Source organism: Ursus americanus, chromosome 14 (genome assembly GCF_024610735.1).
Source record: "Ursus americanus isolate L20-20 chromosome 14, mUrsAme1.1.p, whole genome shotgun sequence".
NCBI lineage: Eukaryota > Metazoa > Chordata > Mammalia > Carnivora > Ursidae > Ursus > Ursus americanus.
Window position 1 is genome coordinate 70,752,836 of NC_142140.1, and position 22,942 is coordinate 70,775,777.

Consider the following 22,942-nt stretch of genomic DNA (forward strand, 5'->3'; position numbering starts at 1 on the left):
TTAGGATGTTCATCAGAAATCTAATTTTCGTTGCCTTTAGGCCTACTTCGTGCGATTTTTGAAAGATCACGTTCTTTCCATTCATTGCCCCCCTACTTTTCCAGGGCTTCTGCTTTGTGGCTCAGCCAGTCCCTGGACGCTGACTGGCCATGGAGTTGTGAGGGGAGTCCACACCTCTCGGGGCCTTGGTGTCCTTGTTAGCGAGCGCGAGGGGGACCTGAGGACTCCCAGGGCTTGGCCTTCCTGCCCCCAGGGCCAGCGTCAGGCGAAGTAGGCGTAGAAGAAAATATTAACGCACATGAGCACGATGGCATTGAAGCCACACACGCGGGCCCAGAACGCGTGCTTCTGGGGTATGTGTCCATCACCTGCAGGAGGGGGGAGGAGGAGAGAGACAGGTGAGGGCTACAGGGCCACCCCTAGTGTCCCCACCTCCAGGACTCCTTGGGGTGGCAGTCGGGAGTCAGAGCCTAGGGCCACACGCGCACCTGCTTTGGCTCCCACGAGCACATCCTGTGCCAACGTCCACCAGGTAAGGTTCTCGATCTGCAGAGAATGATCGGGATAGGGGTGTGGCAGGTCAGGGCTGGGCCCAGACAGGGGTAGGGTCACGGAATGGAAAGTGAGCAGCTGAGTTCGAAAAATGGACAGGGGCAAGAGCTAGAAAATTCTGGAGTCCCAGAGGGTCAGGGGTCAGAATGGGACCAGAGTCAAAGTGTGGGAGAGGCCAGGGGCCAGGGCAGGCTCACCTGAACCCCCTGGGGGGGTGGCGTCAGGAGGCTCCCAGCGACCACCACGACTCCACTGAGCACAAAGAGCACGACAGCAAAGTGCAGGTAGTGGATACCGCCGAGGATGGCCGGCCGCGTGTCTGGGTCACCGCAGGGGGGGGCGGGGTGCAGGAATTCCAGGACCAGCCTGGTGGCGCCCATTGCCAGCCCCACCATGAGGCCCCAGAAGGCCCCCTGGGGAAGACGAGGCAGGGCAGGTGCACCGTGAGGGGGAGGCCAGGGATCCCCTGGCACGCACACCAGGCAGTGGGGGGGGGGGGGAGACGGGACAGACGCAGCTCGTCCGGGGGAAAAGGACGGAGCCTGCCCCCCATGTCCAGTGTGCCCCAGCCCTGCCCACCCCCCACACCTGCTCATTGGCACGCCGCCAGAAGATGCCCAGGACGAAGACGGCGGTCACCGGGGGGGCCAGGGAGCTGGTCACTGACTGCATGTAGATAAAGAGCTGGCCGCTATTGGAGTCCTGCAGGACGGGGATCCAGGCCACGCTCACGCCAATGAGCACCACGATGACCAGCCTGTGGGCGGGCGGTGGGCGTGCTCGTCCCTCAAGACCCTTCCTCAATTCTCCCCCATCTCCCACGGTCACTAAGACTTGCTTCCGGCTGTCCCCTACCACCCCAGCTCCAGCCTCCTCCCCGGCCTCTGGTCCGCTCCCCGGGGGACGTGGCCCGCCCTGCCGCGCCCCAAAGCCTTCTGTGGCTTTTTGCCACCTGCAGGTATGACCCCAGACGCAGCCTCTCTGCTCCTTCTTGTCCCCCCCACCAGGACCCCCCAGGCTCTCCCCTTTGTCCTCAAGCACTCGTGCCACTTGCTTACTGTCCGTCTCCCCTTCTGGGCTGGAAGCCGGAGCCTCACGTCTGCAGCCCACCACGGCAGCCCCTGGCACACAGTAGGTGCTCCATAAATATTTGGTGGCTTCGAGAATGATCTGCCGCCCTCTCATTCCAGCCAGACTGCCCCCCTGGCGGTTTCTCTAATGCTGGTGGGATCTGGCAGGAGCGGTGGCCTGTGGCTGGCACACTCCTCACGCCTGTAGTCCAGGGCTGCTGACCTGCTCCCCATCACAGGCTGACCTCTGTCCTAAGAGCGTGAGGGCTGGGGCCAGGCGGGCTCGGTCTGGGTCTGGGTTGGGACGTGGACTCCTCAGCTCTGAAGCCCAAGACCTCTGACCAGAGGAGACCCTTTGCCTCCCTACCCTGTGTGGACTCCTTTTTTTGGCTCCCGCCTGCCTCCCCTCTAGGTGGGAGCCCTCCACCGCAGAGACACGCTTCCCGCTCACCGGGAGCCCACCTGAGCGCAGTGAACTGCGCCGGAAGCCCAGACTCGGTAATGAGTGGGCCTTGGTCCCTTCCGAGCACTGAGAGCAGAGCAAAGAAAGCAGATGAGCCTGTTACCCTGTGTTAAGGGCTGAGCTGAGGCATGAACCCAGGAGGGCTTCTAGGCAGAGGTGTGGGGGGAGGCCTCCAGTCTTGAAGAGGTGTGGGGGCCAGCTAAGGAGACAGAGCTGGGGTGAGGTGTCCCATCTGCTCCTCCTCGGCTGAGTACCCTTTGCCCCTGTGTCCCGGCTCACTTGGACCCCGCTCACCCCCAAGGTGGGTGGTGGGTGAGGCCCCCTGGACCCTGGACAGGACAGCAAGGGGGAGAGAGGCTGTGTGTGCCACTGGGGTGGGTCCTTCCTGTCTGCCTGCCCGCCTGCCTCCCTTTCTTCCCTTCCAAGCCTGAGGGAGAGGGTGGGGGGAGGCGGTGCCACCTTGATTGAGGCTAATTAACCCTTAGCCTGGCGGGCAGGCAGGCGGGCACTGCCCTCTTCAAAGGCATAGGCGGGCTCCATTAACAGCCGGCCCACCCCGCCCTCCCCGCACAGGCTCCTGCATCCAACACTGGACTCAGCAGCTCTGTGCGGGGCCTGGTCTCTCCAGAGTGGCCTGGACTGGGGCCCTTGCCTTCCCGCTGCCCTCTAAGCCTTCCCCTTCCAGAGGGACCCCAAACCCAGAGGCTGTTCCTTCTGCCTAGAATACCCTTCTCCAACTCCTCCCCTGGCCGACCCCCTGCTCCTCCAAGGCTCAGCTCAGGGCCCTCCTCCTCCAGGAAGCCTTCCAACCCCATCCCTTCCCGTGCACACACACACTGCCATCAGGATGACTGACCGTCATCCCTGGGGTGCAGCTCTGGTTGCAGGAGAGCCCCTCAAGGGCTTGAGGTGGGGGCTTTGAGGTCTCGCTGGGTCCCCCATATTGTTCAGCTCCATGCAGGCTACCAGGGAGGCATCGGGCACTATCTGTGGCCCGAATAATAAACAGAAGGTAGAATGGTAGACAGAAGGGGGGTAGCAGGGGAGGGAAATGGAATGAAGGAGCAGAAGGGCCCGGCAGTGGGGCCCGGCGCTGGCAAAGATCAGGGCCCCAGATGTGGGACTGTCACTGCCCCCAGGCCTGCGATGCCTCTTCTGGCCCCACCCCAACCTAATGAGACTGTCAGGGTCACTGGCGTGCCCCTGCCTGTCCTGCCCCGTGCTGGCCTCCTCCCCAGGCCTCTGGACGTGCTCTGCTGCCCCTCTCTCTGTAAGTCCCATATCCCCCTGGATCGAGGCTCCAGGGACGCAGGACACCACACAATCCAGGAAACACAGCTAAAATAGTGTTGTTTTAGGCAGGAGGAGGCTGGAGGTGTTGGGAGGAGGGGTGTCCCGGTGTTTCAAGACAGAGGCGTGTTAGAGCTGAACCCTGGCCCAACACCTGGCCTGGGATCCTTTCCACTTCCCCAAACTGGCAGCTGAGAGAACTGGGACCCAGAGAGGGTGAGCAACCCGCCCCGCATCACACAGCCGCGTGCCCGCAGGCAGGCTGGCAGGGCCTGGGTTGGGTGGGGCTTGACTTGGTAGGCGAGGTGGGAAGGAGGGTCAAGGGCCCCATGGCTGGGGGTAGAGGGGAGACCAGGTTAGGACGTCGGCTTCGGGGGGGTGGGAGCAGGAGAGAAGCCTGAAGAGGCTGGGGACTCGGGCTCTGGAAAATTCTGTGAGACAAGGGCGGGCTTCCGGGGCCACAGAGCCACTGGGGAGGGGCAGGGGAACCACATGGCCGGGAGAGGAGGTCAAGGGGCCAGGAGCCGCTGACACAGAAGCACCCCGCAAGGCAGGAGGGAGAGGCTCCTTGTTTTGGAGGAGGCCTGAGCCGGCTGATGAGCTCACACTCGCCTGCTGAGTGGCGTGTCCTGACAGGGCCCTTCTGACAGAAGCTGGGCTGTTTTGCATCACTGGGACAACCGCCTGGAGCTCCAGGGGAGACCCCGCCCTGAGGACCGGCGCCGTGGGCCCGGAGCCGGAGCCGGAGGCTGCGCTGTTGGTCAAGCGAGGCACCAGAGGCTGGGCCCCTCGACCAGCGGAGCGGGGGGAGGGGGGCTGCAAGGCTTGGAGGGAGACGGGCGGGTAGGACCCGGGAGACACTCAGACGCCAACCTCCCGTCACCCATCGCTGAGTGGAGGACCCCCGGGTACGCTGCTGAGCACAGGGATGGAGGGTTGGGCCAGCCCCAGCCCTTGCTTGTTCCTGTGGGAGCAGGGGTGGGTGGGGGCATCAGGGAGACACACGTGCTGTGGGAGGGGTCTGACCATGATCCCCTGAGGGAGGCTTAGAGGGGAGAGGGGCTCATTCCTTGGTCGGGGGTATCAGGGAGGGCTACATGGAGGAGGGGATGCTTGGGCAGAGTCTAGAAAGATCGTGGGGTGAGTCACTGAAGTGACAAGCAGAGGACAAGCAGGGTTGGGAGGAAACAGCAGAAGCTCAGGGGGGCCAGGGACAACTGTGGCCTGAGTGTGGCCGCCCTGAGAACTGGCTCTGGGCCCCCTTTGGGGCCGCTGGATATCGTCAGGAGGGCCAAAGGCTCAGACTGGGGGAAGACAGAGAGATCTCTGGGACGGCTGGGGAAGGGGGACTCTCCCTGGCAGCTCAGAGTAAGAGATACATCGAAGATGAAGGCTGTGACCACGAACGGGTGACCAGAGCCACGTGGGACGTGGCATGGACCTTCCTCCAACCCGCAACCTCCGACTTACCCCTCGAAGCCCCCTCCAGTGGGGCCCCCCGGGCCATCCATCATGTGGCTGGGGAAGCCCGTGTCCCCGCCTGTCCCTGGTGCCTGGCACCCCCCCTCCCCCCGGCCACTGTACCGGCCCACCAGCAGCAGCTCCCGCTCGCCGGCGCAGGGCCTCAGGCGCCTCCAGATGTCCATGGTGAAGAGCGTGCTGCTGCTGTTGAAGATGGACGTCAGCGACGACATGAGCGCGGCCATCATCACGGCGATCATCAGCCCCCGCAGACCTGGGGGTCGGGGACAGCGCCGCTGTGACTGCGCCCGGGAGCCCCTCCTGCCCATGTCCTCCTGCCTGGGGCCCCACTGTCAGCATCAGCCATTCACAAGTGCTTGAGAGCAGAGCCCCCCAGGAAGGAGGCTTGAGGTGTTCGCGGGAGAAAGGGCCGGACACCAGAGGCTGGAGGCCAAGGGCAAATGCGGGGGGTGGGGGGGGGTGTACTTCTGGATTTACGGCGGGAGCCTGCAGGGTGCTGGCCCCATCGGGACGGCCGTGATGGCTTCTGCTGTTCTGGGTGCACGTAGGAGCACCCCATTTCTACAGAGCCTTGAAAGTGACAAAGCACTTTCACACCCAGGCCTGGATTTGACGGAAGCCTTATTAACCCGTTTGACAGATGAGGAAGTAGAAGCTCCTAGCGGGAGGAGAAGTGCCCAGGGACTCACAGCGGCCAGAGGCAAAACTCTGGGGTGGGGTGGGGACAGGAAGGCCTGGGGCGGGACCCTCTGCTTAGAGGTCACAACCTGGGCAGGGTGCAGTGGCCTGTTGTGTGGCAGGCCCCAGCAGGCACAGGGGGTCCCCTTTCTTATTGGCTCTGTGGAAAAGGAGATGTGGTTCCCGAGGGGAGAGAGAAAAATCTACCCAGGAATTGGCTGAAAAACGAGGGAGGGGTCCCCATCGCGGTGGACGAGGCTCTGCTTTGCAAAGCCTTCTGGGAGTCGTGGGCTTGAGAGGGGCTGAGGGTGGGGAGCCCTGAGAGACAGAAGGATGTTCAATTTCCAACTCAGTGCTGTGTGGCATCAGGCTAGACGGCTGCCCTCTCTGGGCCTTGGTCTGATTCTATCGCCAAGGCCTCTTGGACTTTTTCTTCAAGCGTCTAAGCATCTCCCCCCAATCTCTGCAGGTTCCCTGTCTGTCCTCCACCCCCTGCCCTAGGATAAACCTGACAAGGGTCCCCTCCCCTGAGGGATCAGCCTTCCTTGTGCTTTCTTTGCCTGGCTTTGGTTCTGCATCTGACCCGCTGTGTGACTTCCAGGCATCCCACGGCCCTCTCTGTTCAGTTATCATGCTGACTGGGCTGGGGCCCAAAGAAAGTAAGTTAGATCATGATTTTCCCCAAAACATTTCTCCATCCTGTTTCTCTTGCTCAGGGAGGTGATTAACTTGGGGCTTATTCTCCACCCATTTTTCAGACAGGGAGCTCAAGGCCTAGAGAGAGGTTATGGCCCAACAATGGCTGGGTGTCAGCACTCGGGGGCTTAGCGAGCTCCCCCCACCCCCCAGAACAGAAGAGGAAGGTGAGGCCCAGAGGTGGGAACCCACAGCGAGGCCAAGCCTTGCGCCAGGCCGGGTCCCTGCGTCACTATGTTTAATCCCAGCAACAACACGCCAAGGGGTGGGTAGGCGTCATTATCTCGAATTTACAAACGAGGACATGGAAGCTTCAAGCAGGGAAGTGACACGCCCCAAATATCTCCGCCATCGAGTGGCAGAGCTGAGATTTGATCCCGGGTCTGTGAACTCACATCCCCTGGGCCTCCACACCCCAGGAGGAAGGGAAAGCAGGGCAGGGCCAGAAGTTTCTAGAGGGGAAGACTTGGGAGGGAGGGAGACACTCAAGGTCTGAGAATCTGGAGGTGAAACCAGGCTGCAGAGGGTCTCGGAAGGCTCAGCCTATCTCCTCTTTTTGCTCTGCTGGGACAAGAACTATGGGAAAGGCCAAAACCTGCCCCCACCATTGTACCTGTTGGGGGAGGCAGGAGCTGTGGGGCTTACGGGGGCCCGAGCTCCTGATGCCAGCAGAGTCAGCAGTGGGCTTGCGGCCAGACAGACCGGGGTTCGTGTTTCAGCCACTCTGTCGCCATGGAGAAGTCACTTTCCCCGCTCTGTGCCTCAGTTTCCCTAGCTGTAAAACGGAGCTAACAACTACCTCGTAGCCGGAAGTGGGAAGCAGTTTGACTTCACTCAAGGGATAGGACAGCACGGGGAAAGAGGACAAGCTCTGGGGGCAGATTATCAGGGCTGCGAGCCCAGCTGTGCGGCTCACTGGCCACGTGACCTTGGGCAGGTCTCTTCAACCTCCCTGGGTCTCAGTTTCCCCATCTTTAAAATGGGGATGCTAATAGCACCACTTAGGGTTCTTGACAAGATGGAAGGTAGTCCCATGTAAAGTCCTCGGAATCCTGCGTGGCCCGTGGGGGAGGCCAGGTGAGTATTTTCTAGTATTATTACGTGCCTCTCTTTCCCTATGAGTAAACATCCCACTTGGATGTCACACTGGATCCAGAGTGGCCTCCATAGCCCCCTGGTGGCCCTCGCCCTCACCGGTCCTGCCTCCCCGAGGTTCCACTGCTCACCCTGCCCGGACCGCACCCAGAGTCTCACCTATAGGCATCAGTTCCATGACCAGCTTGGGGTAGGCGATGTTGGAACAGCCAATCTCAGCCCCGCAGGCCCGAAGGCACTCGGATGGCACCACGCAGCCCACGTCATCTGCGTCAGAGGGATGCCCAGAATGTTCCAGCTGGCCCGCCCCGCCCTTCCGACAGCCCTGAGCAGCTGGGGTGGGCAAGACCCCGGCCTGGCCCTGCTCTGTCACCACCTCTGACCAGGAGCTACGTGGTCCTGGGTCTGTTTCCCAGTCTGGGTCACGAGGAGGGGGCTGGCCTCAGAACTTTCTGGCCCCTAAAGCCTTGACTCTTTTCCCGCGTAGTGTCCTCTGTTATAATGCTTTCTCTCTGTCCCAGGCCAGGCCAGGGCGCTCACCTGCAGTGTGGCATTGCCCACGTGAGCAGTCCGCTGTTAGAAGCCATCTGGGGCGCTGGTCTCCCTCACCCCCCTCCTGTCCCCAGCCCTTCTCCCCTGAGGGGCAAATGCAGGCTAGAGGGGCACCTTCTCCCACACCTGGGCTCAGAGCTTTAGGCCGGGGCCTGTCCCCCTGATCTCCCACCCAGAGTGGTCTCCAGCAGCTTCTGGAGGACCCTTAAAATACAGGGGGGCTGGATCATGCCCTGGTCAGAACTATCCAGTAGTTCTGCTGTCTGCAAGACCCTCCAGTTGCTGAGGCACCAAGCTCCTCCCAGCTTGTCCCCTTCCTTGTCCTGGTCCCCCAACCTTCCTCCAGCCACAGAGGCCTCCCTGTCCCCTGAGGCCTTCCCCACCAGCCCCTCTGCCCAGGCCTTCCCAGGAGCATGGGCTCAGAAGTGACTCTTCGGTCCATCCCCTGAACACCCCCCCTGCATTTTTTTCTCATATCTTTACTCGGAACCACTGGGGCCTGCTGGTTTGTTTCTTGCTCTTCCCAGTGGGTGGTGGGCAGTCAGCCCGTAAGAAGGGGACGGTCTCACCGTGGCCCCCTCCCCAGCGGCAGGAGCAAGGCACACTGCTCACCTGTGGAGTGAATGCAGGATTAACGAGTATTGGTCTGAACCGTCCATCCGGGCCGAGCAAGCTGCCCCAGCAGAACCCTGTTGGGGGGCAGGAAGCATGGCCCCTCACTCCCGGAGCTTGCCCACAGCAGCCGGGCTCCCCAGCACCGTGTAGGGAAAGGTGGTCAACCCCACGTTCACGTGCTCCTCTCCCAATGCCCTGTGGCTGCTGTCCCTTGGGAATTTCAGCAGTGGGCCCACGGAGCGCAGAGCAAACAAGAGGAGGGTGATGATGGGGGAGGTTCGGAAACAGATGCCACCTGACCAGCGCTCAGGGGAAAGGGAGGCCAGTTTGGGGGCTCACATTTCGATCTGGCAGCGGGCATTGCCGTTCCTGCGCCACAGTGCTCCCCTTGCAGACCAGGCACTTCTGAGTTAAGTACTGTCCCCTCCAAATGTCCCTTCTGAAAAGTCCCTCCACGGATGCCCAGCCCACTGCAGGGGGGTCTCAGATCCCCTTCCTCTAAGCTAACAGATCTGGGGCAGCATCTCCCTATCCTCACTGAGCTGGTATCCCTGGTCGCTAGCCCAGCCCCTCTCCTGAGCTCCAGGCACCTGGGACATCTGCTGCTGTCATCCCCTGGCACCTCCCACTTAGTGTGTCCGATCAGACTTGTCCCCTTACCCCACCTCAGCCTGGTAATAGCTCACTGTCCTTTCTCCTCCCCTCCTCCTCCCGAGCCCCCCAACGCCCAGGCCCATGGCTTCTCCTGCCACACCCCTGCCTGCTTCACTTGGCTCCCTGCCCTGCGCCTGGGCACCAGCCCCTCCCTGCCTCCCTTCCATCCTCCCCATCCTTGCAAAATTACACCTCTGCTCACACTACTTACTTCTCAGGAGTCCCCCTCCCCCACACTCCTGGAGCCCCTGGCTTCCCAGTGTGGGGGGAGGGGGGATCTTCTGTGGTCTTTCAAGTCCTTGTCAACTGGTCCCAGGTCCTCCCATCCAGCGTGCATGCATCAGCCACCCCTACCTGCTGGGTTTTCTCATACACACCCAGCACTTTGCCGCCTCCAGGCCTTTGCAGATGAGGTCCCCTCCTCCCAGGACTCTGTCCTACCCTTCTCTACCTCCTGCTCCCTGGCCCATTGCAAAGGGCTGGTCCACGGAGGCTTTTTCTGACTCCCTCTACACCGCCCCCCACCCCAAGCCTGCAAAGCAGCTTCCTCTCAAAGGCTCCTATGGCCAAGGGTTGAATCATGATAGTTCGTTATTTTACTTCCCCCACCAGACTGGGAGCTCCCCCAGGGCGGGACACTGGGTTTGAATCACCTCCAGGTCTCAGGTATCACTCAGTTGCAGGCTGGGCCCAGAGGAGAGATCCTGTGAACTTTTGTGAATGAATGAGTGAGTAATGGAGTGAACGGTTGTGAAGGAGGATGCCAGGCACAGGAGAGGAGGAGGAGGAGAGGGGAGGATGACGGATGCCAGAAAGAGCCACGAAGAAGTTCAGGCTCAGTTTGATCGAGCTGCAGCCCAGCAGCGGGCAGATGAGAACCTGGGACCACAAAGGGCATAACTCGCCTGGGACACACAGCTGGACCCAGGACAAAGCCCCAGGCCCTATGGCAGGACTTTGGGGGGCGGGGGAGGGCACTGGGGTCCAGCACACAGAAGGCAGGTGATGGGCCCCTCTGACACGTTCTGGACCTGGACTGGCCGGCTGTGGTGCCCGGACCCAGCCCTCCTGGGACAGACAGGTGAGGAGTCACAGCTGCATAATGGCTCAGAAAGCCCGAGTCAGGAGATTCCAGCCGAGTTTATTCAGCCCATTCCAGGCTCTGGGCACGGACCTCTGCCTCTGGGCACCACTGGCTCACTTGCCTGAGTTTGTGCTGAACAGCAAGAAAGAACAACGTCTCCTTTATGGCAGCAGCAGGTGTCACCATTAAAGTCCCCTGCATGTGCCACACTCAGGAGTGAGCAGCCTCAGGACAGAGAGGGCCATGGAACTGAGCGGGGGTGGGGGCAGCTTGTGAGTTGGCCAGGGAACCAGCTTCTGTGGGCCTGGGAGCTCCCCTGCTGGGCTCTCCTTTTGCATCAGCACCGCTGTCCAGCCACGGCCCACACCAGAAGCCTGGGAGCTGCCCCTCCCCTCATCCCCCATGTCCTCCCTCCCTGTGGCCCATACTAAGTCCAGCCACTGGGCTTGGGGACCGGGTGAACTGCACCACATCCTTACTGCACCGCCTTGCCCCTCTAACCCACCCTCCCTGCACGCAGCAAAGGGAACTTCTAAAACCACCAGTCTGCCCACCATCCATCCTGCTCATACACTTCTCTGGCTCTCCATCCCCCGCAGGAGGGATCGCAAGCCTCTAAATGTGCCATTCATGGCCCTCTACCCACCTAGCCACTTTTAGCCACACCTCTGGGCCACTGTGTTTGCTGTTCCCTCTTTCTGGAATACCCTTCCCTCCTTCGTAAACTCAGGGAATTCATATGCATTCATACTCTCAACCTGTGGATGTCTGTGCAGGCTTTGGGCAATATCCTCATGGCACCAATAACTCTGTGATCTGTGACAGCTTTTGCCACTGTCTGTTGATGGACTGAATGACCCTTTCCCAAGGCGGCCACTGGACATTAGACTGTAAGGGTTAATGAAATTGCTCCCCACTCCCTAACCAGGTCTGGCCCATCCCAGGGAGACAGTCCAGATGTGGATGCTGTAGTAAGGAGTGGAAGAAAAGCACACAGACTTGGGTTTAAGTCCAACTATCCCAACGCCCTACTGTGTGACTCTGGGTGATTATTTAAGGTCTCTGAGGCTGTTTCTTCCCCTGTAAAGTCCTTCTGGTGGGCATCCAGAGACCAAAACTCAACCTCAACCCAAATGCCACACCTGACACAAAAATTAATTCAAAATAGATCACAGATTTAAGTGTAAGATGTAAAAACTATCAAACTTTTGGGGGGAAAATAGGAGAAAATGTTCAGGACCTAGGGCTAGACAAAGAGTTCTTAGACTTGAATCAAAAGCACTATCCATAAAAGAAAAAATGGATAAAGTAGACCTCATCAAAATTAAAAGTTCAGTGTGAGACACCTGTGAAAAGGACAAAAAGAAAAGCTACAGGACAAAATCAGTAAAGTTGCAGGACACACAATCAATATACAAAGATCAGTCGTGTTTCTATACACTAACAATGAACCATCAGAAAGAGTAATTAAGAAAACAATCCCATTCATGATGGCATCAAAAATAATAAAATACCTAGAAATACATTTAACCAAGGAGATGGAAGACCAGTACGATGAAAATTATAAGACACTGATGAAAGAAGTTGAAGATGACACAAATAAATGGGAAGATATACCATGTTCATTGATTAGAAGAATTCATGCTGTTAAAAGTCCATACCACTGAAAGCCATCTGCAGATTCAATGCAGTCCCTATCAAAATTCCAATGTCATTCTTCACACAAATAGAAAAAAAAAATCCTAAAAATTTGTATAGAACCACAAAAGACCCCAAATAGCCAAAGCAATCTTAAGAAAGAAGAGAAAAACTGGAGACATCACACTCCCTGATTTAAAACTATATTACAAAGCTATAGTAATCAAAACAATACAGTATTGGCACAAAAACAGACATATAGATCAATAGAACACAATGGAGACCACAGAAATAAACCCACACACATAAAGTCAATTAATTTATGACAGAGGAGTCAAGAATATACAACGGGGAAAGGACAGTCTCTTCAATAAATGGTGTTGGGAAAATGGGACAGTTGCATGCAAAAGAATGAGACTGGACTACTATCTCAAACCATACGTAAAAACCAACTCAAAATGGACTAAAGATGTAAATGTAAAACTCCTAGGGTCGCCTGGGTGGCATAGTGGTTGGGTGTCTGCCTTCGGCTCAGGGCGTGATCCCAGCGTTCTGGGATCGAGCCCCACATCAGGCTCCTCTGCTGCGAGCCTGCTTCTTCCTCTCCCACTCCCCCTGCTTGTGTTCCCTCTCTCGCTGGCTGTCTCTATCTCTGTCAAATAAATAAATAAAATCTTTAAAAAATAAAAAAAAAAATAAAAAAAATGTAAAACTCCTAGAAAAAAACATGTGGAGGGGGTAAGCTCCTTAACATTGATCTTGGCAATGATTTTTTTTATTTGACACCAAAAGAAAAAAAAAAACCCAAATGGGACTACAACAGATTAAAAACTTCTGCGCAGGAAAGGAAACCATCGACAAAATGTGAAGGCAACCTATGAATTTGGAAGAAATATTTGCGAGTCATTTATCTGATAAGGGGTTAATAGCCAAAATATATAAAGAACTCATACAACTCAATAGCAACCCCCCCCAAAAAAAACCCAAACAAAATCCAATTAAAAAGTGGGTAGAAGATCTGAATAGACATTTTTTCCAAAGGAGACATACAAATGGCCAACGGGTACACGAAAAAGTGCTCAACATTACCAGTCATCTGGGCTATGCAAACCAAAACCACAATGAAATATCACCACACACCTGTTAGAATGGCTATCATCAAAAAGACAAGAGATCACATGTGTTGGCAAGGACGTAGAGGAAAGGGGATCCTTTTGTGCATGTAGGTGTGCTACTGGTAGGAACATATATCAGTGGAGCTACTATGAAAAACAGTATGGAGATTTCTCAAAGAACTAAAAATAGAACTACCATTTAATCCAGCAATGCCACATCTTAGTATATATCTTAAGGAAATGAAATCACTACCTTGAGAAGATATCTGTGCATGCACGCACACACACACACACACACACACACAAATATTATTCAGCCCTGAGAAAGAAGAAAATCCTACCATTTGTGACAACATTGGTGGACCTTGAGGGCACTATGCTAAGTGAAGTGAGTCAGAGAGAGAAAGACAAATACTATATGATCTCACTTATAAGTGGAATCCAAAAAAGTTGAACTCAGAAAAAGAGAGTAGAATGATGGTGGAGGGAAAGGGGTGGGGTGGGGATGGGGTGGAAGGAAAGGGGCAAAATTAGTCAAAGAGTACAAACTTCCAAATATAAAATGAATAAATTCTGGAGATCTAATGTACAGAAAAGTGATTATAGTTAGTAGTATTGTATTCTATATATTTTTTAAAGAAGTTACAGAACAGCCGAAAATATGTGCAGACCATAGATCTGACAAAGACCTTGTATTTAGAATATATAAGAGTGGGGTGGCCTGGCCTGGGTGGCTCAGTTGGTTAGGTGTCTGACTCTGGGTTTCGGCCCAGATCATGATCTTGGTTGGGGTTGTGGGATAAAGCCCCATGTCGGGCTCTGTGCTGGGCGTGGAGCCTGCTTGAGATTCTCTCTGTCTTTCTCCCTCTGCCCCTCCTCTCCACCCCTCCCATCTGTGCTCACACTTTCACTCACTCTCTTTCTCTCTTAAAAAAGAAAAAGATAAAGACCTCTCAAAACTCAACAGGAAACACCAAACAATCCACTTAAAAAATGGGCAAAACACATGAACAGGCATTTCACTGAAGAAGACAGACAGCTGGCAAATAAGCACACGAAAATATGTTCTATATCATTAGTCAATAGGAAAATGCAAATTAACACCATAGGAAGAGATTATTACACACCTATCAGTGCAGCTAAAATAAAAAAATTGTGACAACATAACATGTTGCCAAGGATATGGAGAAACCGGATCACTCATATGTTATTGGTAGGAATGTGAAATATACATAATACAACATATATACAAATGAATATGTATAACATGCATATGAATATGCATAGCAGCTAAATTCACAGTAGCCCCAAACTGCAAACAACCCATTGTCCTTCAACAGGAGAGATGGTTGAAGAAACTCTGGTCCATCCATGCCGTGAATACTAGCCAGCAATCGAAACAAACAAGCTACAGATATGCACGATGACCTGGATGACTTGCCAGAGAATTACGCTGAGTGGGAGAAAGAGCTAATCCCTAAAGGTTATATGCTGTACTTTCCATTTGATTTTTGAAATAACAACATTGCAGAGATGGAGAGCAGATTTCGTGGTTGCAGGGGTTAGGGACGGAGATGTGCGTACGGCGGTAGAGAGGGAGGTTTGGGTGATGGTGGAACAGTTCTGCATCGTAATTGCAGTGGTGGTGGCCACACAAATCTACTCATGTGGTAAGGTTGCACACGCGCATGCACACACACGTAAACTGGTGAAATCTGACCAAGTTCTGGATTGCACTGAGGTCTATTTTCTGGCTAGCGTATTACTGTACTACGGTTCTGCAAGATGATTCCACGGGGAGAAACTGGGAGACTGCCTGTGGCCTCTCTGTTGGTGTGTTGTTGCTGTTGTTTCTAACAACTTCCTGTGCATCTGTAAATATGGGCAGGTAACTGCAAGGTTGGAGGGCTTCATGCCTTTCAGCCCCAAGAGCCAGGATTCCCTTCATGAGCCCCAGGGCCTCTGTGCAGTCGTAAGAGCAAAAGGAGAAGCTGAGGCCCCAAGACTCTTGTTCGGGGTCTTCGGTGGCAGTGAGGCTATGGAAATCAGGCTTCAGGACTCCCAAGGCAGTGCTTGCCCCCTCTGACTGCCTGCCTCTCCTCTGTGGCTGAGTGGGGTGGGGAAGATGGGGGGGTGCGCACAAGAGTTGGGCTGACTCCAGCCCACAGCAGCCCTCTCTGGCTCTCCCCATCCCAGGGTTCAGGTGGGCGCAGCTCCTCATGTGGGACCAGTCCTGGGGGGGGGGTACCCCTCCCAGCAGGGAGCAGGGCTAAGAACTGGGTATCTATCTGCTCTCTGCACACCAGGCTCTGTAAAGGATCCTTCCTGAGTTTGGGTCAGAGGGTGCCCTATCCTTGCCTTGGGGCCTCCCAGGCCGGTACCTTAACTCTACTTCCATAACTAGACAGCTGGGTATCTGCACAGACTTCCTGATTCACCTGGGAAACTGGACACCGGTAGGGTTGGACCAAGGTTACCAAGAGGCCCCGGAGTCAGGGGGAGGAGTGGTGCAAAGGTTGCTGACTTGCTGTGTGTTCTCAGTAAGAACACTGTCCCTCTCTGGGCTGCAGCGTTCCAGGAGCTGTTGGACTTTGGTCCCTGCGCTTTCCAGAATTCAGCGCGGGAAGCAACGGAGAAAACGCGGCGCACAACCACCCGACGCCGGTGTCCCTCGGGGGTTGGTAGGGGGGGTGAATCAGCTTCCGGCCCCGCCCTCAGGGCGGCACGTGACCGCAGGTGGCGGCGGCGGGGTGGGCGGGGCGGCATTAGTCACCAGCCCGCCGCCGCCGGTGCGCTCCGCTCCGCCCGCGCGGCTGTCCTTGCCGGCTCTGCCCCGCGCCCGCGCCCGCCCGGTAAGCGAGTCCCGGCCCGCGGCCCCCGCCAGCCGCGCTTCCCCGAGCCTCCTCCGGGCAGGCCTCTCGGATTGCGGGTCGTGGCGCCCGCAGATCTTTTAAGACCCCGTCGCCGGTCCCGGAAGCCGTCGGAATGCGGGGCGCCGCCGAGCTGGGCCAGAGGCCACCCGAGTTGCGCCCTGCCTCCCACTCTTGGAAACTTCTGGGAAGTTCCCTGCCTGCCCAGGTTCCTCCCAGAAGTTGCCTAGGACTTTAGGCAGCTCCACAGTTCCTCCGGGACGTGGGTCCCCCGGCCCCTACTGATAGAGGCACACCGCGCCCAGGCGTGGGTCCCGCCCCGCCGTCTCGCCCACTGTCGCCCCACCCCCGCCCTGTCGCCCTGTCGCCCCTCCCCGGTCCCGCCTGCACCCTGACCTGACCTCTGCGTTCACTTGCGCTCTCCCGCAGGCTCCCTATGGGCAGAGCTGCCGAGGCGCTGGTGGAGCCCCAGAGAGCGCCGTGCCGGAGTCGGGCCGGAATTCGGAGCCGGACCTTGCCGAGTGCTGTGTCGCCCGCCCACCCGGCACGGGCGTCGGGGCAGTGGCAACATGGCCTTCTCCCAGGTGCAGTGTCTGGACGACAGCCACGTCAACTGGCGCTCCAGTGAGTCCAAGCCCGAGTTCTTCTACAGCGAGGAGCAGCGGCTGGCCCTGGAGGCCCTGGTGGCCCGCGGCAGGGAGGCTTTCTACGAGGTGCTGAAGCGGGAGAACATTCGGGACTTCCTGTCGGAGCTGGAGCTCAAGCGCATCCTGGAGACCATTGAGGTGTATGACCCGGGCTCCGAGGACCCGAGGACTGCCGGCCGGCCCCGGGGGCCTGAGGACGATGGTGTTGGCGACAGTGAGGAGGCCAGCAGGGCAGATGGGGACTCCCCCGAGGCTGAGCCATTGCCCTCTCTGGAGTACTGGCCCCAGAAGTCCGACCGATCCATCCCCCAGCTGGACCTGGGCTGGCCCGACACCATTGCCTACCGTGGGGTGACCCGGGCCAGTGTCTACATGCAGCCCCCCATCGATGGGCAGGCCCACATCAAAGAGGTGGTGAGAAAGATGATTAGCCAGGCCCAGAAGGTGAGCCAGCTGCTGGGTGGGGGTCCCCCACAGGGAAGCCGGCCCCCAGCATCTCTGCCCTCTCCGTGCGCGTTCACTCAGCGCACCAGTACGGAGACCCCGACACCGTGCCCTGCGGTTCTTTCTGCTGCCGCCCAGGCTGCCTCCTCCCCCGCTCTCCTGGGCTTCCTCAGTGTCTTTGCACAGGGATGGGGTCCCTGGGTCCTCTGGCGGGTGACGATGGGCTGCCCCATCTCAAAGGGCCTTTGTGCCTTGTTGGGGGGGCGGGCGTGTTCTGATGCCCCCAGACCCGGCAAGCGGCTTCCCCAGAAGAAAGTGCTGTGATGGGGTGGGGCGGGGAGGAATCTCAGGGTTTTCATCACTTACTGTCCCTCAAGGTGGTTCTGATTCACACCTGAGAAGCAGGAAGCTCTCACACACACCATGAACATTGGTGTTGCTTTTCTGGGGTGGTGGAGAGAGTCTGGGGTGGTGGAGGATGAATGGAGACTGAGGAGTAGCCTGGGTGCTTCTGAGGCTGGCCTGGAGGTCCGAGTTCAAACGTGTCTGTTTCCGGGCTGCGCTGGGCAACGGAGAGGGACTTGCTCACCCTCTCTGAGCCTCTTTGTGAACTTTGTCGTGGCAGAACCTTCCCAGGCTGGGATGTGGGGGGCGGGGATGGTCCTTGGGCGGAAGCGCAGTGAAGTCCGCTGAGGGTTGGTCACCTGGGTTGAATTTTGCCAGTGAAGGGACCTCGAGCGTTGCTGCTTCTCGACCCCTGCGGCGACGGGCGGTATCCCTGGTGTGGGTGGTCATTCTCAGCCATACGCCGACACACATCCTGAGAAGGGGTGCTCGCCACTTGCCAAGCCAGGCCACCAGCTGGTGTGTCTTCCTGCTGAGGGGACATGACTTTCCGTGGTTTCAGAGCACAACCCGACTTGAGTGGTAAAGCGTGCCCAAGCGAGCTGTGTTGAGAAAGTTTCTGAGGCCAGGTCTGAGCTTGGTAGAGGGTGGTGAGTGATCAGCAGTGTCTGTGCTGGGGAGGTATTTCTAGCAGAGTCTAGCCCTTCGCCAGGCCCGGAGCGGGGCAGCAAATTGCAGGAGCCCAGAATCCTGGTTTTGGGAACCCTCCTGGCCGACAGAGCCTGGGGAAACTCTTAGGCAGAGAAATCAGAGGTGGGTTGGGAGCTGACAAGGTGGCCATGGGTCAGGTTTCTAGAAAGGTGGGGTGCCTGTCCCCTGAGGGGGCTGGCAGAGTCGGATAGCCTGTGTCTCGGAGACTGGCTCTCGGCCTGATCCCAGGTAGCTTGGGGGTTCGGGTTTCGGGTGTATAAAGTGGTGTTGACGACGGAGCTGCGTCTTTAGCTGTTGTGAAAATGGAATCGGGTGACCTGAGTGAGGAAGAGTTACAGGAAGAGGAGGGAAAGTGGGAGGAGGAGGGGGCCTTCGTAGCTCTTGGGCTGAAGAATCCTCCCCACACCTGCCGTGGGGTAGGCAGGTGCGGCTGACGTGTATGACTTGAGGTCGTGGAACCCAGTCCTCTGGGAGGGCCTGTTGGGATCCCATGACCCCTTTTTTAAAAATGGGGAAACTGAGGCCCGGGGTGGGGCTTGACCTTCTGTGCCAGGGTTCCCCTCTCTTCCCCGCTGGGAGTAGGAAGGAGGCCGACACCAGATCCCTGCTCGGCATGGGAACAGCCAGAGAGTCTAATCTCGCCCAGACAGGAAAGACTGATGGCCTGGCCCAGTGATGGGGCCAGATGGGGCACCCGGGGCCAGGCTGGGCACCAGGGCATCCTCCCCACATGTCTGTGGCCAGGGCTGAGACCCAGCCACCCCATGCAGTCCTGTGGGTCTCTTGTAACTTCATTTGCTCCCCACAAAAGCCCCACCAGGTTGTTGGCGTCGCCTGTCTAAGGTGACAAGGCCAGGGGGAGGTCCATCTTGGCTTGGAACCCTGGTCTGTGTGGTACCACAGTCGGCGGGGCCCCCTGACCAGCTGGCATGGCCGCCTGATCCCTCTGAGAATGGGGGCCCACTGCTGAGACTGCCCGATACCCTCGGACGGCAGGGAGCCTCCCAGACTCAGCATGAGGGTCTGGGGTCTTTCAGATGAGAGCACAGAGAACAGGGACTGGTTCACACCCCACGGCGCCACGGTGAGCCACGCCCCTGCTTCCCACCCTTTGTGCTTCCCTGTCACCTCCGTCCAGGGACCCGAGGCCAGCACGGTGTGTGTGCGCGTGGGCGAGCAGTAATGACAATAGCTACTGGGTTTTTAGTGCGAGGCACTTTATAATTTCAGGTAGTGGGATCTGCCCATTTTCCAGATGTAGAAACTGAGGCCCGACTGGTTCGTCCCTGCCGATGTCACCTAGCTAGTTCTTGGGTGCAGGGGTGGGGACCAGGCCCGTGTTGTCCTTAGACTCCAGGACGGGTCCCCTGCCCATCCTGGCCTTGAAGTAACACAGTGACAGGCAGGGCAGGGAGGGGCAGCTCAGCCACGCTGCCTGCAACCCTCCCATCCGCCCCACTCAGGCTGCTTGAGCCGGGCCCTGCTGCTGACGGATGCTGACGGCGGATGCTGACGAGGTGCTTCACCTGGCCTGCCCGCCCGTTGCCACCGGGAGCTCTCCCTGCCTTATTGCTCCTCTTGAATCACCTCTTTCTCTTCGCCCCCGCATCCTCTTCTGGCCCCCCCAGCAGCAAGGTGGGGAAAACACTCCCCCCTCCCCAGACCTGGGATGGGGAGCCCACTGTCCGCTTGCCTGGCCCAAACACTGACCCCCTGCCCACCGGGGCCCCTGGGCTGGGGCTGCTGGTGCTGACTCAGGGCGGCCCAGCCCGCCAGCTCCTCCCCCGCCTGGCCTGTCAGCACACCGGGCAGACCCTGGGGCAGGGAAGTGACACAGCATACACTCAGCCCGCTCCAGCGTGGCCGCCAGGGAGCGGCTGTGTTCCCGTCAAGGCTGCTGAACTGCCCCCTTTCCCAAAACACTGGAACGAAACTAGTGGGCCACGGTACCAGGAGCCCAAGTCCCTGCTCTGCCTCCACCACTGGGGGACCCGGGACGAGCCCCAGCTCTTCTCTGAGCCCCAGTCATCTCATCTGTAAAGTGGGTACAGGCATTGAAGGTTGTTAGGGGTCCCTTTGCCCTACGATTCTGGACTCTGCTGGGACAAGAGACCAGTGGGTCCTGGGGTCTCACTGAACTGGCTGTATGGCCCTGAGCAGACAGCTTGTACCCTGTGAGCTGTCTTCCAGTCCCAGTGGGCTCTAAGTCTGAGACGGACCCCCCCACCCCACCCCCGCCCCTGGGGACCAGTGATTTACCTGGGGAAAAACCTGCTTCGGGCTTCCAACTGCATACCAGAGGCCGGGCCTGTAGCATCATGCCTAGGAGGGGTGAGCCCCAGCCTTGCTCGTCTGCAGCCTCCGAGAGAGAGGGGTGAGGCTGGGCTGAGTCCCGGAGGGGGCTGGGGAGGGAGTGCCCCTCACCCCACACGACATGGGGGCAGGGTCCCCAGCAGGCCGCTAGCAGGATCCCTTCACCAACCCCAGACAGTCTGGGGAAGGTCCCACGGGCAGGGGTGAACCCTGTACAGGTGAGGACATGGAGGGAGCACGAGGGAGAGTGTGTGTGCAAGGTTGGACTAGAACCCACTTCTCGTGCCTGCCGGGCCCGGGCTTGGGAACGGAGACCCAGAGCAGTTCAGTTTCTTGCCTCGGGCTGCACAGCAGGAAGAGACTGGAACCAGGTTTCACGATGTCTGATTAAGCCCGAGATATTTTCTGTCGGCCCCTTGCCTTCACACGCTGAAGTCCTGGCTCGCGGCTGGGCTCCCGGAGAATAAAAGCAGCTTAATGAGGCATTCATTAAATGCCAGCTCTATGCCAGCTGCTGAGCGGGCACTTTACCTGCTCTGTCGTCCTCCCAGGAGCTGCCCGAAGGAGGTGTTGCCTGCTCCGTGCAGATGAGGAACCGAGGCTTGGCGGAGCTCAGGGAGGGCAGGCGTCTTGGAGGAGCTGGGCTCAGAACCTAGGTCTCCGGGCTCTGAGCCCCTTTGCCCCGGGGCGGCGGGGGGGGGGGGGAAGCGGCATCTTGGCTGTACTCTCTGGGCCCTGCCCCTCATGGGAGCATTGGCGCCTTGCTGCTGCCCCCAGCTTGACTCAGGACAGTAAAAGCCTTTTCATGAGGCTCCTTGTCCCCATCAGGCTCCCAAACACTGGGCTCTCCTGGGGGAGGGGAGTGGGGGGGCGGGGAGAAGGCTGACCACACCGGGACTGGGGAGAACAGGGCGCCCCGAAGCTGAGCTCCCTGCGGGTCCCCTGGAGCAGGAGGGAGGGCTCTCATCTCCCCTGAGCTCCGTGGCCCCAAGGCTGTCCCCTGGAGGCCCCAGGGTAAGGCCCACGGAGCATGCGGCACGGGCTGGAGCCCAGGAGGAACAGTGGCCAGGCCCAGGCTCACGGCACGAAGCCAGGGAGGGGCCTCCTGCCTGCCCCTGCGATTCCCAGCCCAGGCCCAGGGCCCTGGCCTGCAGGTGGGGAACGATCTGATAACATCATCCCAGGTGTCAGCTCCGGCCTCTCCAAAGGCTTCCTACCCAACGGCGTTTGCATCCTAATTGAGAGTTTGAGGAGAGCCAGGAGCCGCTCTGCCAGGAGGAGGGCCCACACCTCGGCCCTGCGCACGCTGCCAGCCTCCCGCAGCCAGCGCTGGGGCAGGCAGCCTCCCTGCTGCTGGGACAGCCCTCCCTCCCGTGACCTGTGAGGTGGGGTCTGTCGTTGTACTCCTGTCCCAAGTGAGGAGCCTGAGCTTAGGGCGCTAAGAGTGGGCCCGCTGGCCTTCACATGAGGGTCTCTGGTCTGGCGGGCCTGCATGGCACTCCTGGTTTCCCGGGTTTGGCAGGCTCATGCTGAGGCCAAGAGCCCTCTCCCTGGGCCAGCAGAGAGGGGCCAGTCCTCTCACAGTCCCCTCGCTCTCCTGTCCGGCTCAGCCACCCCCTTGCTGCATGACCTTGGGCCTCAGTGTCTTCATCTGCAAAATGGGGACTGGGCCCTTGTCTTGCAACAGTAAGACTTGGGAGCGCCCACGAGCTCTTGAGTGATCCGATAATGCCGAGCAAGGGGCAGGGCGTCCCCTCCACACCAGGACCCTGCCCTGCGTCCTGGCAGGCTCCGGCCTGCGTGGGCTGCACTAGCCTCCTTCCTTCGTGGCTTCCGAATGCTCGCCAGGCTTAGACGTCTCCCCAGGCTAAATGCAGTGCAGGGCGGTGGGAAGAGGGGCTTCCAAACCACCCAGACCGATGGCCAAGCCTCAGCTCTGCTGTCACCCAGCTGTGCGACCCCAGGATAGTCACTTCGCCCCTCTGACCCTTGGTTCCTGCCTCCTCGTTGCCATGGTGATGCCAGCACCCGCCTCAGTGTTGTGGCGAGAGTACAGTGTGGCGTCTGGCACTGAGCCAGCATTTCGTAAACGCGAGTTCTCTCCTCCCCACCTTCATCCTCCGCTCTCTCCTGACAGCCTCGCTCTGGGAATAGTCTGGGTTGCAAAGTGGTGAGCTCCCCGTCCTGGAGGAGTTCAAGCAGGGGCTTGCTGGAATGCAGCAGAGACGAGTGGCCTCAGGCTTTCTCTGGCTTGCAGTGTGACCTTGGGCAAGTCCTTTCCAGGCCAGTCTTCCTGGGGGATTTAGACGCTCAGTGACACCACAGCGCCTGTCACTCCTGGACCCCAGGAAACCTGAGGTTTTACAGGCTTTCAACTTCATGAGTCTGAGATATTCCGGGTTGAAAATTCTCAGCTGGTGCGGTTCACTGATGACTGTGTGGGGGTCTGGTGGGCTGGACGTTTTGCCTGCAGGCCTGGAAGCTCGCAGGCCTCGGAGGACCCTTGGGGCCGGTGGGAAGGAGGCGGGACCTGTCCTCTCGGCTCATCCACAGGCACAGCCCCGGTCACCTGACGGCCCTCCCCCACACTCTGCCGGCCCCTCTCCCCTGCAGCATTCCTGAGCCTTG

At 58.5% G+C, this 22,942-nt stretch overlaps 2 protein-coding genes across 2 annotated transcripts in view; one reads left to right on the top strand and one right to left on the bottom strand.

The window, feature by feature from the left end:
• SLC5A10 (solute carrier family 5 member 10) overlaps nt 1–22,942 on the bottom strand; it is a 59,884-nt gene continuing 36,942 nt past the window's right edge. Inside the window, exons 11-16 of the mRNA XM_045778203.2 lie at nt 7,486–7,593; nt 4,960–5,110; nt 1,141–1,309; nt 750–965; nt 489–546; nt 1–368 (exon numbers count right to left, since the gene is read on the bottom strand). Coding sequence (XP_045634159.2) covers nt 262–368; nt 489–546; nt 750–965; nt 1,141–1,309; nt 4,960–5,110; nt 7,486–7,593 — 809 coding nt within the window. The 3' untranslated portion in view covers nt 1–261. The remainder of the gene's footprint in view (nt 369–488; nt 547–749; nt 966–1,140; nt 1,310–4,959; nt 5,111–7,485; nt 7,594–22,942) is intronic.
• The window catches only part of SACK1G (scaffolding CK1 anchoring protein G), a 29,638-nt gene continuing 22,460 nt past the window's right edge, over nt 15,765–22,942 (top strand). Inside the window, exons 1-2 of the mRNA XM_045778209.2 lie at nt 15,765–15,836; nt 16,284–16,945. Coding sequence (XP_045634165.2) covers nt 16,424–16,945 — 522 coding nt within the window. The 5' untranslated portion in view covers nt 15,765–15,836; nt 16,284–16,423. The remainder of the gene's footprint in view (nt 15,837–16,283; nt 16,946–22,942) is intronic.